General features: G+C 43.4%; 1 protein-coding gene across 4 annotated transcripts in view; it reads right to left on the bottom strand.

Moving 5' to 3' along the window:
* Window positions 1-12,830, bottom strand: part of MYH10 (myosin heavy chain 10) — a 103,067-nt gene that overhangs the window by 79,728 nt on the left and 10,509 nt on the right. For all 4 annotated transcript variants that reach the window (XM_066980321.1, XM_066980319.1, XM_066980320.1 and 1 more), the window contains exon 3: window positions 7,308-7,464. In XM_066980321.1, coding sequence (XP_066836422.1) covers window positions 7,308-7,464 — 157 coding nt within the window. The remainder of the gene's footprint in view (window positions 1-7,307; window positions 7,465-12,830) is intronic.

Here is a 12,830-nt window from a genome sequence, read left to right on the forward strand (position 1 = left end):
TTCCTTCCATTCACATGCAAAACACCTCGCTCGCTCTTTGAAACTGCAGCCTAGAGAGATGCACGCCACCTTGCAACTCTGAGCCACTGAGGAAAACGCACCAAGGCTGCCAGGAGTATCTAGGCAGCCAAATACCTGAAAGCATCAGGGGCAGACAAGCAAAGGATCCTAGATGATACCATTGCTCCTAGTTAAGGAAGCTAGGAAAGCAGCAGAAGCTTGCACTGAGATACACGTTGATAACCGTGTTGGTGACGTGAGCCTTGGAGTACTGACGACGAAGAGCAGCACACCACCAGCCCCTCACACCACTTCTCTCCATTTGCTCCTACTTGTTTCTTCACCAGAACACAGCGAGGAAATTAAGTACTAGGAGGGTGGAGGAAAAAGGAGCTCCTGCAGTTGAGCTTGGTAGCAGTTACAGTGGAGCTAAACTCTTAGTTCAACGCTCCAGGGGAACGCAGACGTGAGTGACAAAAACCAGCGACCGTGCAAAGCCACGCACCGGCTAGCAGCGCTGTTACACCGCAACGTGCTCAAGATCAGAACGCATTTATGAGTTTTGCACAAGGAGTAAGTATGGCATCTAAAGGATAAAACCAAATAGACAAGCAGAAAGGATTTTTTTTTTTTTATTTCACAACTACCCAGAAATAGGTGGAGTTTAAACTGAAGTAGAACTGTGGAATAGGGCTCTAACAGAGGGTGCTGGTTGAGGAACAGGCACGAAATGATTCATCGCATGAATGATTTCATAAGTTATATGCACTTGGTCTTGAATTCCTGTCTATAGGCTAGCAGAGTCACAAATCACTTATGAGGTCAGCTTGCACAGTACATTGTCAAGTTACCATCATTTGGTCGGATGATAGACTAAAAGGACCGTGGAGCTGGCTAACCTGCCGCAACCTCCGAAGGGGGGGAAGCCACCAGGCACTGAAGAAACGAAGAATAGAAGAAACTAAGAACACTCACGTAAGCTTTGTCACTCCTCTCTCATTTTTAAGTATGCAAAAGTTACTTCTTGAAGTTGCGCACACACAAATTAAGTTAACCACTCCAAGTAATACTTCTAAGCAACTGAGGGTTAAGAAAAGAGTAGTTTATTGTAAATACCATTATGCCTAATTACGTTTGTAACCCTGAAGTTGAACACCAATTAGAGCAGGGCTCCAAACACATTCTGACACAAAGACAAAGGTTAAGAACTGCTGTCCCAAGTACTACCCTACTGAAAGCTTCTCAAACAGTAACAACACTGACAAAAAAACAAGACTGTGGTGACAGTCTCATCCTAGAAACTAAGCTCAGCTGAGTTTGTTCAATAAATAATTGCTATTGATATCATTCAGAGATGGTCTAATAAGGCATGAAGCTATCAATAACCTCAGAGTCACTGAGGTAGACAGGCACCAAGGAACAGAAGAGTGGGGAGAAAGATGAAGTACTGCTCAATGGGTTCAGCTGACAAGCATTTCTCATTTTGCTTCAACTTCAGAAATAATGAGGCGGAAGACAGTTTCAGCATGATGGATTTCAGTTATTCTACTTGATTTCTTCCTTTAAGATTCTCCTTCCCTCCTTCCAGCCATTAAAACCATTGTGTGTCACATCCCTATTGGCATACAATAACAGGAAAACCAAGATTGCTTTGTCACCTAAGCATTTGTATTCCGTGCCAGCCTGATTAGACAAAATGAAAACACAAATGAGCGTAACAATGAGGAGACCTCCAAATCCTTCACATTGCATTTACCAAGCAGATGGTTCTTCTGAGACTGCCACCCTGCACCTTGTGACTTGTTAAAAAGCTTTGGGGAATCTTCTGATAAATCAGAATATTTATTATGAAAATGCCAAGAATATTAATTGCACATATAACAGGTTTTATGTGCCCTTCACATGAGAATGCTAGTCATGGCTCCCAGGCTCTTCAATCTCATAGTGATCTTTTCCCCTGCCATTTGAATATTTAGTAGTCCTTCACAGAAGAGGGTTGCCACCCTTTATTTTAGTTTACATTATTTTCTTCCATTAAAAAAAAAGAAACAGTTCCCCAAAGGAAGGACTTCAGTCAAGATTAACTAGAAATGTAAGTCAATCTGGTGCTGTACAGAGCAGAACACTGCACCTGCAGGCAGTGCCAGCTTGTCCAACACCGAGTGTTCACTTCACGTATTACGCAGTTTCCGATAAACCTTCCCTGGAACAGGATTAAAGGCAGTCCTAAAATATCAGCGCTAATTTAGTGCTCATCAAGACGTCCTCGGGGAAACAGGATAAAAAGGAGAGACTAAGTATAATTATACAAGAGTAATATCAGTAGGCAAGCTGGTCTTTGGCAACCGAAAGCAAACAAATTTCCCTTAGTATTTCCTCCGAAGCATTTTTAAGAGTCAATGAATAAAAAGACCCAATAAAACAATGCCACGCTTCCTCTAGAAGTACAGGGGGAGAAGAGAAAGCCAAGTTTTCTCTAGTGCTTTTACTACTTACGTTAGCGCTGCTTTCACGTGATCAGGTCAAGCCTCCATTGTCAGTCAGAAAAAAAAGACAGTCCTAAGGGAACGCTCAGACATACGACATCAGATTTTTAGTGAAAATCCGAGTCCCTGTCAAAATGTTTGCTTCTCATTGCCTGTCATTTTTAGCAGTACAGAAGAACATCAGCAAGTCTTGCAAATTGTATTACCAAACAGAATTAAGGTCAATGTTGTCACAGGGATTAGGACACCAGTTCCTTATGACCATGTCAACTGTCCAGCAGCTTTGAAAAGCTCTGTCTGGGATTCTTTTGTGAAACGTGCCTACTCCAACCCTATGCATAAATGCACAGGATTTCTGTCTAGGGCTAAACAATTCCAGTGTGCCTACAAGCCCCTGGGTTATGTGCACTCACTGCTCCAACATAACATTAGGAAAATGAAGAGAAAGCACAGGAGAAATCCACTAAACCACCTGCGAAGCAACACTTAGCCTACTACCACACTACTTTGAAAAATAATTACTAGGGGAAAGAAAGGGGAAACCCAGTATGTAAAGCTACATCGCATGTTACCTTCTGAGGTCAGGACACTAGGTAATGAGCCCTTTCCAGTAGGGAAATCCTGACTGTCATAATCAGAATGCACCCAAAGTCTTGCTTGGTACTAACAGACTGTTCACACAATCGTTACTGCAAGGCTTGCTTGCAGAGCAGTCAGTGCTTAGGAGATGAAGCAGTCACCAGAGGTTTGCTTTTCTTTGCAAAGCTCGTCTCAAATCCTTCGCGCATCATGGCTGCACCACCACTGAGCTGCCCACCTGCAACACAGCCATTAAAAACAGTTTTCTACCCCATTCCTTCTTGTGACAGCTTACACTAATGCGATACATCTCCCCACAGAACACTATTTGCTCTCAGAAACGAGAAACTGGGCTTCCTGAATACATTCTGTTTCTCTGGCTCCTTCCCCTCCCCACCCTTTGTCCTCCCTGCTTAACAAATACCAGAACAGATTCCAGCCCATTCTCCTCCCCGCTGAAGGGCAAGATGAGAGCTGACCTGGGATGCCTGCAGTGCTGAAGGTCCTCGGCAGAAATTCTTCCAGGGGACAAGAACAGAGCAGCAGTTTGATGACTGGCAGCCAGCAGAGCTCCCATACAGCCCTTTCAGACTAGCTTTGTATCACTAGTTTGACAAAATGGAGCATTCCCAGCACCATTTCAGATGAGTAACTATTCAGATGCATCAGTTCTGTTTCTGCTGACCAACAGCCTTTTTGTTTTCACAAACAAAATAAAGCTTTCTGCTTTAGGGTAAGCCCTAATATTGTCTTAAACATACCAAGGTTCAGATTAGCAGAAACTTGAAGTTCATCTCTAATCATCTGGGCTCTGAATTAAAGGCATGAAAGCCTTAACCGCCCCAGCAGGAGCACGTTTACTTTCTGCCCTTGACTACCAGCACAGAGAAATTGCCTTTTAAAAAGTCAGGGTGTTTAGACACAGAGCTCAGGTCCAGCTATCCTGGTAATCAGTGTAAACACATCTCAAACACCTACAAAATTAGTAGTTATGATTAGAAGGAAAGTAAACATGATTTTATACTGAACAAAATACCACTGAGCAGGCCAGGAAAACGCAGCCAACAACTAAATTAATGGTTAAAGTACTTCTGTAAGGGTATGGTCATATTATCTAAAGAAACTGCATTCCTATGGTTTCAATCTCAGTTCTGAATCCTAATAATTAAGTTCTAGAAGTCAAATACTGGAAACACAGTAGTCGCCCATATCAAAAGAAACTAAAATATGCTACAGTAGCAAAATAATGATTTGCAATCTAACTGGAATAAGAACTGAATCCCCAACCCGCTCTCCCTCTACCATCCCATCTCCCAAAGCAATTACGTGCACTAACATGGATGCGAACTGTAGAAAAAGTTTTGTAACCACTTATGTTCGTAACTTCCCAGAAAAAGCATCTTTGTCAAGGATTATGCTTCAAATACAGCTTTGTTAGCAGAGACTGCTGATGACTTAATCTGAAGCACTGTGATTAAAACAACTAGTTCTTGGTTAGACACTTATTTCTACTAGCCAAGTTTCCTACACATTTTTTTTTCCTGTTTCATTCATTTAGGAGAGTCTAGCAAAAGATAAGGAAAAATTAGAAGATGAAGGACACTGTATTGTGTTAAATCCTTGGCTGGCAGGGAAAATCCAGCTCTCCCTACCAAATTATAGGCACACTCAGTACTTGACCTTGTGCTGCAAATGATAGACAGAAATTAAGTTGAATATTGTAATAATCTCCTACTGTTAAGACAAGTATTATTTGATGCTCCAAATAACCTCCACTGTTATAATTACAAGTGTAGTTTTCCCATTATCTGAAGACTTAAATCCTGTTCCCTCAAGTGCTGCTGTGTTCCTCTGCACCAGCTCCCATCAAGAGTCTCTGCAAGCAATGAAGGACCAATAGTGAGCATGGTGGTGCCACACCTCTCTTCCCACTTATCCCACTTTAAATATTCCCCAGGCAGTCTCATCATCACCCATCGCTGCTTCGCAAGAATACACGAAGCCAGGGAAATCACCAATATAATCAGCAATGTGTCTCATACTTCAGGCAAACATGTCCAGAAGAACTCTGCGCCCCACCTTCCTCCAAAGTAAAGCAGTGTCTGTGAACAGTTTCACCAAGTCCATTAGAAAAAATCAGAGGCATTCTTTTTCCCCCTCCTCTGGAGGTCCCTTCTTCCACACTAACCCGCTCAGGCAAGAACAGTTTGCTAAGTAACATATTTGCCAAGTGCAGAACTGCTCACGTCTATTCCAGAGCTTTTACTTATCCTTAGCAAAGCAATTGTGAAGGCAAGCCATCAACGGAAAGTTCCCTGGCTGATCTCAGTCGCTTTCTAAAATAAAAAGGGAACAGCTCCAAACAGGTGAAGGACACCAGAAACACAGATTTAGTTAACCTTGAAGAAATTATTCTATAATAAAACGCTTCTGTTGCATTGTTTCCAGCTATTTTTATTCCAATCTACGTTCTCATTTTTTCAAGTGAAAACAATTCACATTACCAAAATCAAAAAGAAAGCAAGCGCAGAAAGATGTGAATAGAGATGATACAAAACAAAATCCTATATATCAGTGTGGAAAGAAAACAAGATTGTAACCCAAGGTATGCAAAAAAAGTTTTGCTTCACCTTCCAAAACCAGTAAAATTTGTACACATAGCAAGATCTCCAGATATCACGTGGCAAGATCTCCAGAGATATAAGTCAGTACTAGCATGGTCTGTGAACAAAGAGAGAGGATCTAAAGTTTGATAACTACTGACAGCGCAAGTTCTTGAAACAGATCTGATCTAGTACAGCGCAAGTCAATTTAAAAGACACTGTGCTTTTGGTTTGGGAAGCCCTTATCCACAAACCACTGAATTTTGAGACTTCTGTGAACAAACTCATTAAGATGATCTTTAAGTTTGTTCTGTTCTGTCACAAATGTGTACTTTTAGGGATCCTCTGATCTGAGCTGTTAGGTTGTTCTGGTCAAGAGGCCATCATTTTTCTCCCCCAGCGTAATGTAAAACCCAGCCCAAAATATTCGTTAAGAAGCATGACAAGTCTGGGCCACCCCAGCTTGCTGCTGTTCTCTTGCTTGCCCGTGCCCCCTTATCTCCCCTCTCAGTGGTGATGGCAGAATTGTTTCTAGGATGAAAAAGTGCTCAGCACCCAGCAAAAAAAACAACTGACAGTTTATTATTAAGCAGCCCTACAAACAGGGGCACAACTAAAGAAACAAAGGCTTAACACGATTTATTTAAAGACAGGAAATATCTGTCTAAAAACTGCTACATATTAATGGTTTGTTAAGCTGGTAGCAGAAGCAGTTTTCTTAGTTTGTCTGGGCAAAGCAGCTTTTAACCCACTCCCAGGATGCCTGTAATGGGCCTACAGCACAACACAGGAGATTTTTCAGGCCTGCCTCTTCATTACACATGTTTTTCTAGATTCTGTATGCAGATGTTTTCAGCTCAGGAAGGTAGCCCGAGCACAGACAGCCATCCCCAGAGCAAACTACGAACCGATATGGGACCGTGTTAGCTGTGTTTCCACCACACACCGTATCAGAACAGCACCTGCACAAGACCAGCGTGTTTTTGTTTCAACACATTCATGTAAGTATCAGAATTCTCAGTTTCAACCCAAAGCGTGTGCCCACCATAACGTTACACTATTCTACTATGGACGAAATCCATAGCGCTTGGAGGAAAAAAAATCTTTGGCACTAGGCATTTGACTGACCTTTCTTTGAACTCAAAACACACCGTTTCATTGTCACTTCAGATTAGTTCTGTCGGGGCCAGAATGTCAACATTTTTACAGCAGTATAGAAACAAGCTGTTAAGACTTAAGCTTTCCCTTTTCCAGTCACACTTTTTCGTTCTTACTTCATTCAAACTTCAAAGACAGCACACTAACAACTCTTGACATCAATCTTATCTCTTTTCCTTGTAGGAGAAAGAATTTCTCTTACAACTTCCAGTGCCCCCAGCTGGCACAGTACACTTCCTATTAGCATCACTTTGCTCCTGTGCCTCAGGAAGCCGGAGGAGCATGCCAACGGGGGTCAGGCTCCAAATCATTCCTATTCTGAAACGTTAAGGTTCTAGATAGAAAGCATTTTCTTTTCCTTCGAATACTACAAGAAATTCTGATTGTGTTAGAAGCTACTACACAGCTGGAAAACAAAGCTCGTGGGTTTTAGGTACATTAAGTTCAGAGCAATCAACTAATTAACATCTACCAGTCTTACCTTGCAGCATGCATCTGTACGCAGATTCTGATATCGCATAAATGTGCGGTGGCATTTCATGGCGCTTCTTCCCCCTGTACATCTCGATGATGTTTTCTGAATAAATCGGAAGGTTCTTGTAAGGATTTATAACTACGCAGAACAGCCCTGAATAGGTCTTAAAAAGAAAGAAAAAAAGGGTTCTGTTAGTAACCACAGTACTGAAATAAAACCATAAAGAGCAAGACACTTTTCCACAGGTTATAATAATTATCTTACATCAGAATTAAGGTCCCTTTTGTTAACCAACTTTAATACATGCTATATTCAAATTATTGGTTTCTAGGTCCCTTAAAAGGCTCTTTACCTGCATAAAGAGTAATTTAAAGATAATAAATGTGAATAAGTATGAAATAGAGCATATGACCTCTTTCATACTGTTATTTAAATCTCCCTTCCACCTGTAATGTTCCAGGAGTACGGACATCTTTTGATGTTCAACTCTTTCAGTAAAATGCCTGTTCACAGTTTTCATATTTGGAGGAATCAATATTCTTGATTTATCCAATAATCTTCCTGTATGAATTGTTAAATTAAACAAAGATAAAGAGCTTACAACAGGGGCCAGACATTTTCTGTATCACATTGTATGGAGGAGGGAAAAAAGAAGCCAACTACTAAATACCTTAAAATTTTTCATAATGTTAAAGAAATATACATTAAATTGAAATATAACGTGTGGAAAACCAGACTTCAAAAAGTAGAAGGACGACATATTCTTCATAAAAAATTTCAGCTGGGACTACCAGTGGTCGATAAGAGCAGAGAACAGAGGCCTTCTGCAAGTAGCAAACCCTAGTTATTTGCACTAAGAAGTAATTATTCTAGTAAGTAACTTAGATAAGGAAAAAGCCTATTATTTCTGCTATCCTACTTTTTTCCTGTTATTATTGCATCTCGTTTCTGCTCGGTCTCTTTCAATCCCAAAGCAACCTCCTCCTGGAGACATCATCCCTTCCACTTCCCTCTCCCAGGTGATGGATAGCCTGGCAGCTGGCACTGCGGGCAGCGTTTCATAACCTGCTTTCTGTTCAGTATCAACTTTAACATTATCAGGAGTGCTCTATCGTCAAGAGATTAAAGAACAAGTTTTGACTTCAAAGAGTAATGTCATCTTATTGAGGGATTTCTGTCTGCACGCACAAAAAAATCAATTTTTATAAAATTCAGCACGCGTTGCAAGCGATACATAGAGCACCACATTTCTGTAAGAATTAAGTATTAAAGATAACTCGAGAACAGTTCAATCTCTGCTCTACAGAAGTTATCGTGTGTGCGGTATGTACACACATATACCTATAAAGCTGCTGGTATTTATTATGTTTAGAGGGATGGAAGAAAAACATAACAAACCACTCATTTTGTCAACTAGGAGATACAGCTGAATCTGGTCCAGCTGCGTGGGCTTTACTACGTATCAAAGGTAAGATCTCAGCAAGACAGCCTCGCACCATACCAAAAACTAGTTAAGTCATGGTGTCGCCCTGAACCAAGGCACCCAAAGCACTAGAGTGGCTCCCATCTCTTCTCAATCCATTACGCGTTTTTTTTTTTCTTTTAAACGAAAGGAAAAATTGAGCAAGTTACGGCAGTATGTTACTTTAGCCATTAATATCATTCACATCTTTACTACCAGAGGAGTGTTAGCAAGAGACCAGCTTTCTTTTGACAGAAGCAGCGAGCATCCTTCTGGGAGCCACAAAGACTTTCTCCTCCTGCCTTGCAGTCTCGGAGGAGGGAGGAACAGAGTCAGCCAGGCAGCATCACCAGCTGCTGGGAGCCTACACAACACCGAGCCGTAACTCAAGACTCTTCCTATATTTGTTGATTTGTGAATCTTTCTTTCTGGTACATTTGTACGAACAAGGAATTTTAAATTCCCTATTTATTTTTATAATATATTCATATGATTTTATCTGGAAGAAAAGGAACCTGTTCTTTCTGCACATAAAGGGATCCTGGAAAGAGAGACAGAAGGTGATCTGAGTTGAGTCAGGAGCTATCAATAAAGAACAAGAATTTGATCTTACGTCAAATGCCCTTACTGGAAAGGAATCTCTCTGCTGTGGTCAGATCTGCTGGATGATAAGCACCGCAGCACCTTACCCAGCCAAACATCTTGGGTAATAACATCTATTTCTCAAGAGAAAGGGAACAGATGTTATCAGGTCAACTGACCCAAGCACAAAGAACAACTTATCAGTCATTAACTCAAGGTAAGCATGGGCCTGCTGGGGAGGGCAGTTCCTCCCTGGCCTCCCTCCCAAGCACACCATCCTACCATCGCCCCTCCTGCCAGCTCTGCTGCTCTTGCAGTAACTCACGGGGCTGGCAACTTCTCTTTATGGAGAGCAAGTGTCAAAAATGGATTGGTTGGTAATGGAATGAGCTTCCTGACCGGTCTCATTCATGGCTGCTGGTGATATCATAAGGGCGAAGGAAGGCAGGACGGCTGCTTTGATAGCCTGGTACAACTGACTGGGGAACCGATCGATACGGAGCCTATTCCCAGGCAGCCAGCCTCCCTGCTGGGCTCAGGTGAGGTCACCCACATTCAACGACAAGTAGCACCAGCGGCTTGAAGACATCAGAAAAATCACAAGCCTGATTTTCACTCTAGCCTTCAGATAAGGATAGCTAGAAGAGGCACACATTCAGCAAGCCACCCTGCGATCACCAGCTCCAGCTCACTGCGCAGCAGCCGTGCCCTATTTCTGCACTACAGCCTCACCTGATGACAAAGGCTCGCTTACTGCTGCCGACAGATGAGGCCTGGTCATGAGCAACAGAATTCATGCAGCTAAAGCCTGCTTCCACTTCTGTCCCAGCACATCCTCTGGCCACCACAGCAGCACGAATTCCCAGGAGCCAGGGGTCCTCCCTCCTCCAGGAGGACTCCAGACCCTTTCACCCCGCAGCACTTCTGAGCCCTGCTCTGCTTTTTCCCTACCCAGCTTCGCAGGCTGGCAGTTCACCTCGGCGGGCTACATCCTGCCGAGGCTGCCGGCTCTCGGACAGTAACCGATGGTTGAGCTGTGTGATCCGCGCTCGCTGCATTACAGGGGCTTCCAGTCACACCCCTGTTCTCTCCAAAGTCATCTGAAGCGTTATTAGTTGCTTTGGTCCTTTTATATTCCTAAGGAAGTTTTCCAGTATCACTGCCCTGCCCCAGATGTGAACAAAGCGACCTTGTAAATAAAAACGAACAAAAATTTTTAAAGTGCTTGAAAAAATATGAAGCGCTAGAGGAAGGAACACCCATCTGAAGACTCCTCTCCCCTGCTTGCTTTAGCTTCTTCTGTTTCTCCATCACAGGGAGCGTTATCACTGTTCAGGTGCATAGAGGACGTGTTTTATAACAGCAAGCTCAACAACTCTTCAGAGCTCTGTGGACGATATCTAGTCTAGAAAGGCTTCTGGGTTATCTCCCAGTGCAGTAACTGGATGGATCAGTGAACCTGGAGCAATTGCAATAAGCAAATGAACAATTTGAGAGTTTCATCAATGCTGAGGTTTGTTTATTTGAGGTCCAGATGACAGGCTTTTACCGCTGACCACTAAAGTCTTTACCATGACAAAGCTCTTTCACATGCAGCACCTTTAACTCCAGCATCCTGATTTCCTGCATATTTGTCACTCAGTTCACTCTCCAGCCGTTTCCCTGCAGAATTTAGAGTCACACTTTTGTCAAAACATCACTATATGATAAAGCCTTCATTCATTCAAGATGGAACCAAGATCTCCCACAAGGGTCCCAAATTTCCTGTCATCTATTCCAGAAGGCAAGACAGCTTTCTTGGTTTGCTAGGCAATATAAGCACAGTGGGAGAAGGGAGGGTGTTGCTTTTATTGAGTCAAATTTAATTGGGAGGGAGATAAACGGCACCAAGTATTTTATCCAGCTATTTTGTAACTGCAAGTTTCACAGGGCATTGTTATAAGACAGTAAGTTTGAGAACGTGAAAAGAGAAGGTATGGGCTTTCCGCATGCAAGCTGAAGGCATGAGAAAGTTGAGATTGTTTAAAACACCTTGAGAAGGTGACCAGCCACAGAAAAAAACACCCTGCCTACTGAATTCCACCAGGCAGCTGCTTACAGGTGCCCAAAGCTCTGACACACAGGTGGGGCAGCGATGCCCTGAGCCTCCTCCCTGCCCTACAGGACCTGAACTCTGCCTGGACTGCCAGGAACCTGAGTTGCAGTGAGAATCAAGCACCGAAAAGCAGCCAGTCTGGACAAAGAACCAGACGGGAGGTTTCAGCAGACAGGGTAGGTACATATACTGATCCTTCTTCAGCTCAAGATCAGGCAATCAGCTGCAAACAAGCTAACAGTTTGAAAGGCACTTCTGCTTTGCAGAGGGACAGGATGCAGACAACATCAACCAGCAGCAGCTCGGCACGTTGGAATGCGCGCGCTCCAGGCAAGGCTCCAGAGACAAATAGTAAAGCAGCGCTCTGACAGAGCTTTGTTATACAAACTCTCCTTCAGGACACTAATTGTTGCATTTGAATATTTCCAGATGCTTACAAGCTTTTATCCAGTAGTATATCATTTAGTAATTTAGATCTTGGTAAGCTATCCCAGACTGCAGAGTTCAGCTTCCTTGCAGAGGCCCGTTTGAAAACGACAGCATGTTGCTAGCAGCAAGCAGCCCGAGAAAGAGATGCACGCATGTGGGCCGCAGCTCTTGCGCCAAGGAGTACGCTGTTGCAGCCGTTAGGTTGGCAGCTTCTGCTGCAACACCAAAAAGCCTCTTTGAAGAGTCATTTCAGAGTGCATCTGCAAGATGCAGGTCATTGTTTTGACTTTGTAACAATCAGTTCAGCAGAGAGCATCCAGACTCAACATTTACCTGCAGTTCTTCGAATATAGGAAATGCCAGACTTACTCTATGGCTACGTGTATAATCAAGCTGGAATAAGCACCTAGGCATCTCCTACAGCTAGTTAACTGCAGCATGGACCTATGGACCTCTAGTTTCTTATCTGGAAAAGAAGAACTGCACCCCATGTACGTGATCGTACAGCCCATTCTCCAGACCGGGAAGTTGCATTGCCATAACATCATTCTTGCCTAGTTTCACCTCCTAATGTTATGGAGGTGCCTGTCACACTCCAAGCCCCACTAAAGCCTCCGAATTTGGCACGGTTTTCCCACGTACCGCCCCCTACCCCAATGATATAGCTCCCCAGCTTAAATTCAAGCTGCACAGAAGGGGAGGCAGCTCTTCAGCCTCGCAGGGGAGGAAAGCCGAAGGCTGTAGCCTAGGAAGAACACCTTCCTTCTCCACCATGCCCAGCAGCAGCCCTGCCAGATACCGTGCTCCTCCCCACAGGGCTGGGGAGGCCACATGGTTGCTCCAGCCCCACACCACCATCACCACCCCAAGCCTGTGCTCCCCAGCACCGTCAGCAACCTGGAACCCCAGAACTACCCCAGCCATCTCCGTACAAACAGGCCCACATGGCTAAAAAAACTAA

This window comes from Anser cygnoides, chromosome 19, assembly GCF_040182565.1.
Source record: "Anser cygnoides isolate HZ-2024a breed goose chromosome 19, Taihu_goose_T2T_genome, whole genome shotgun sequence".
Classification (NCBI taxonomy): Eukaryota; Metazoa; Chordata; class Aves; order Anseriformes; family Anatidae; genus Anser; species Anser cygnoides.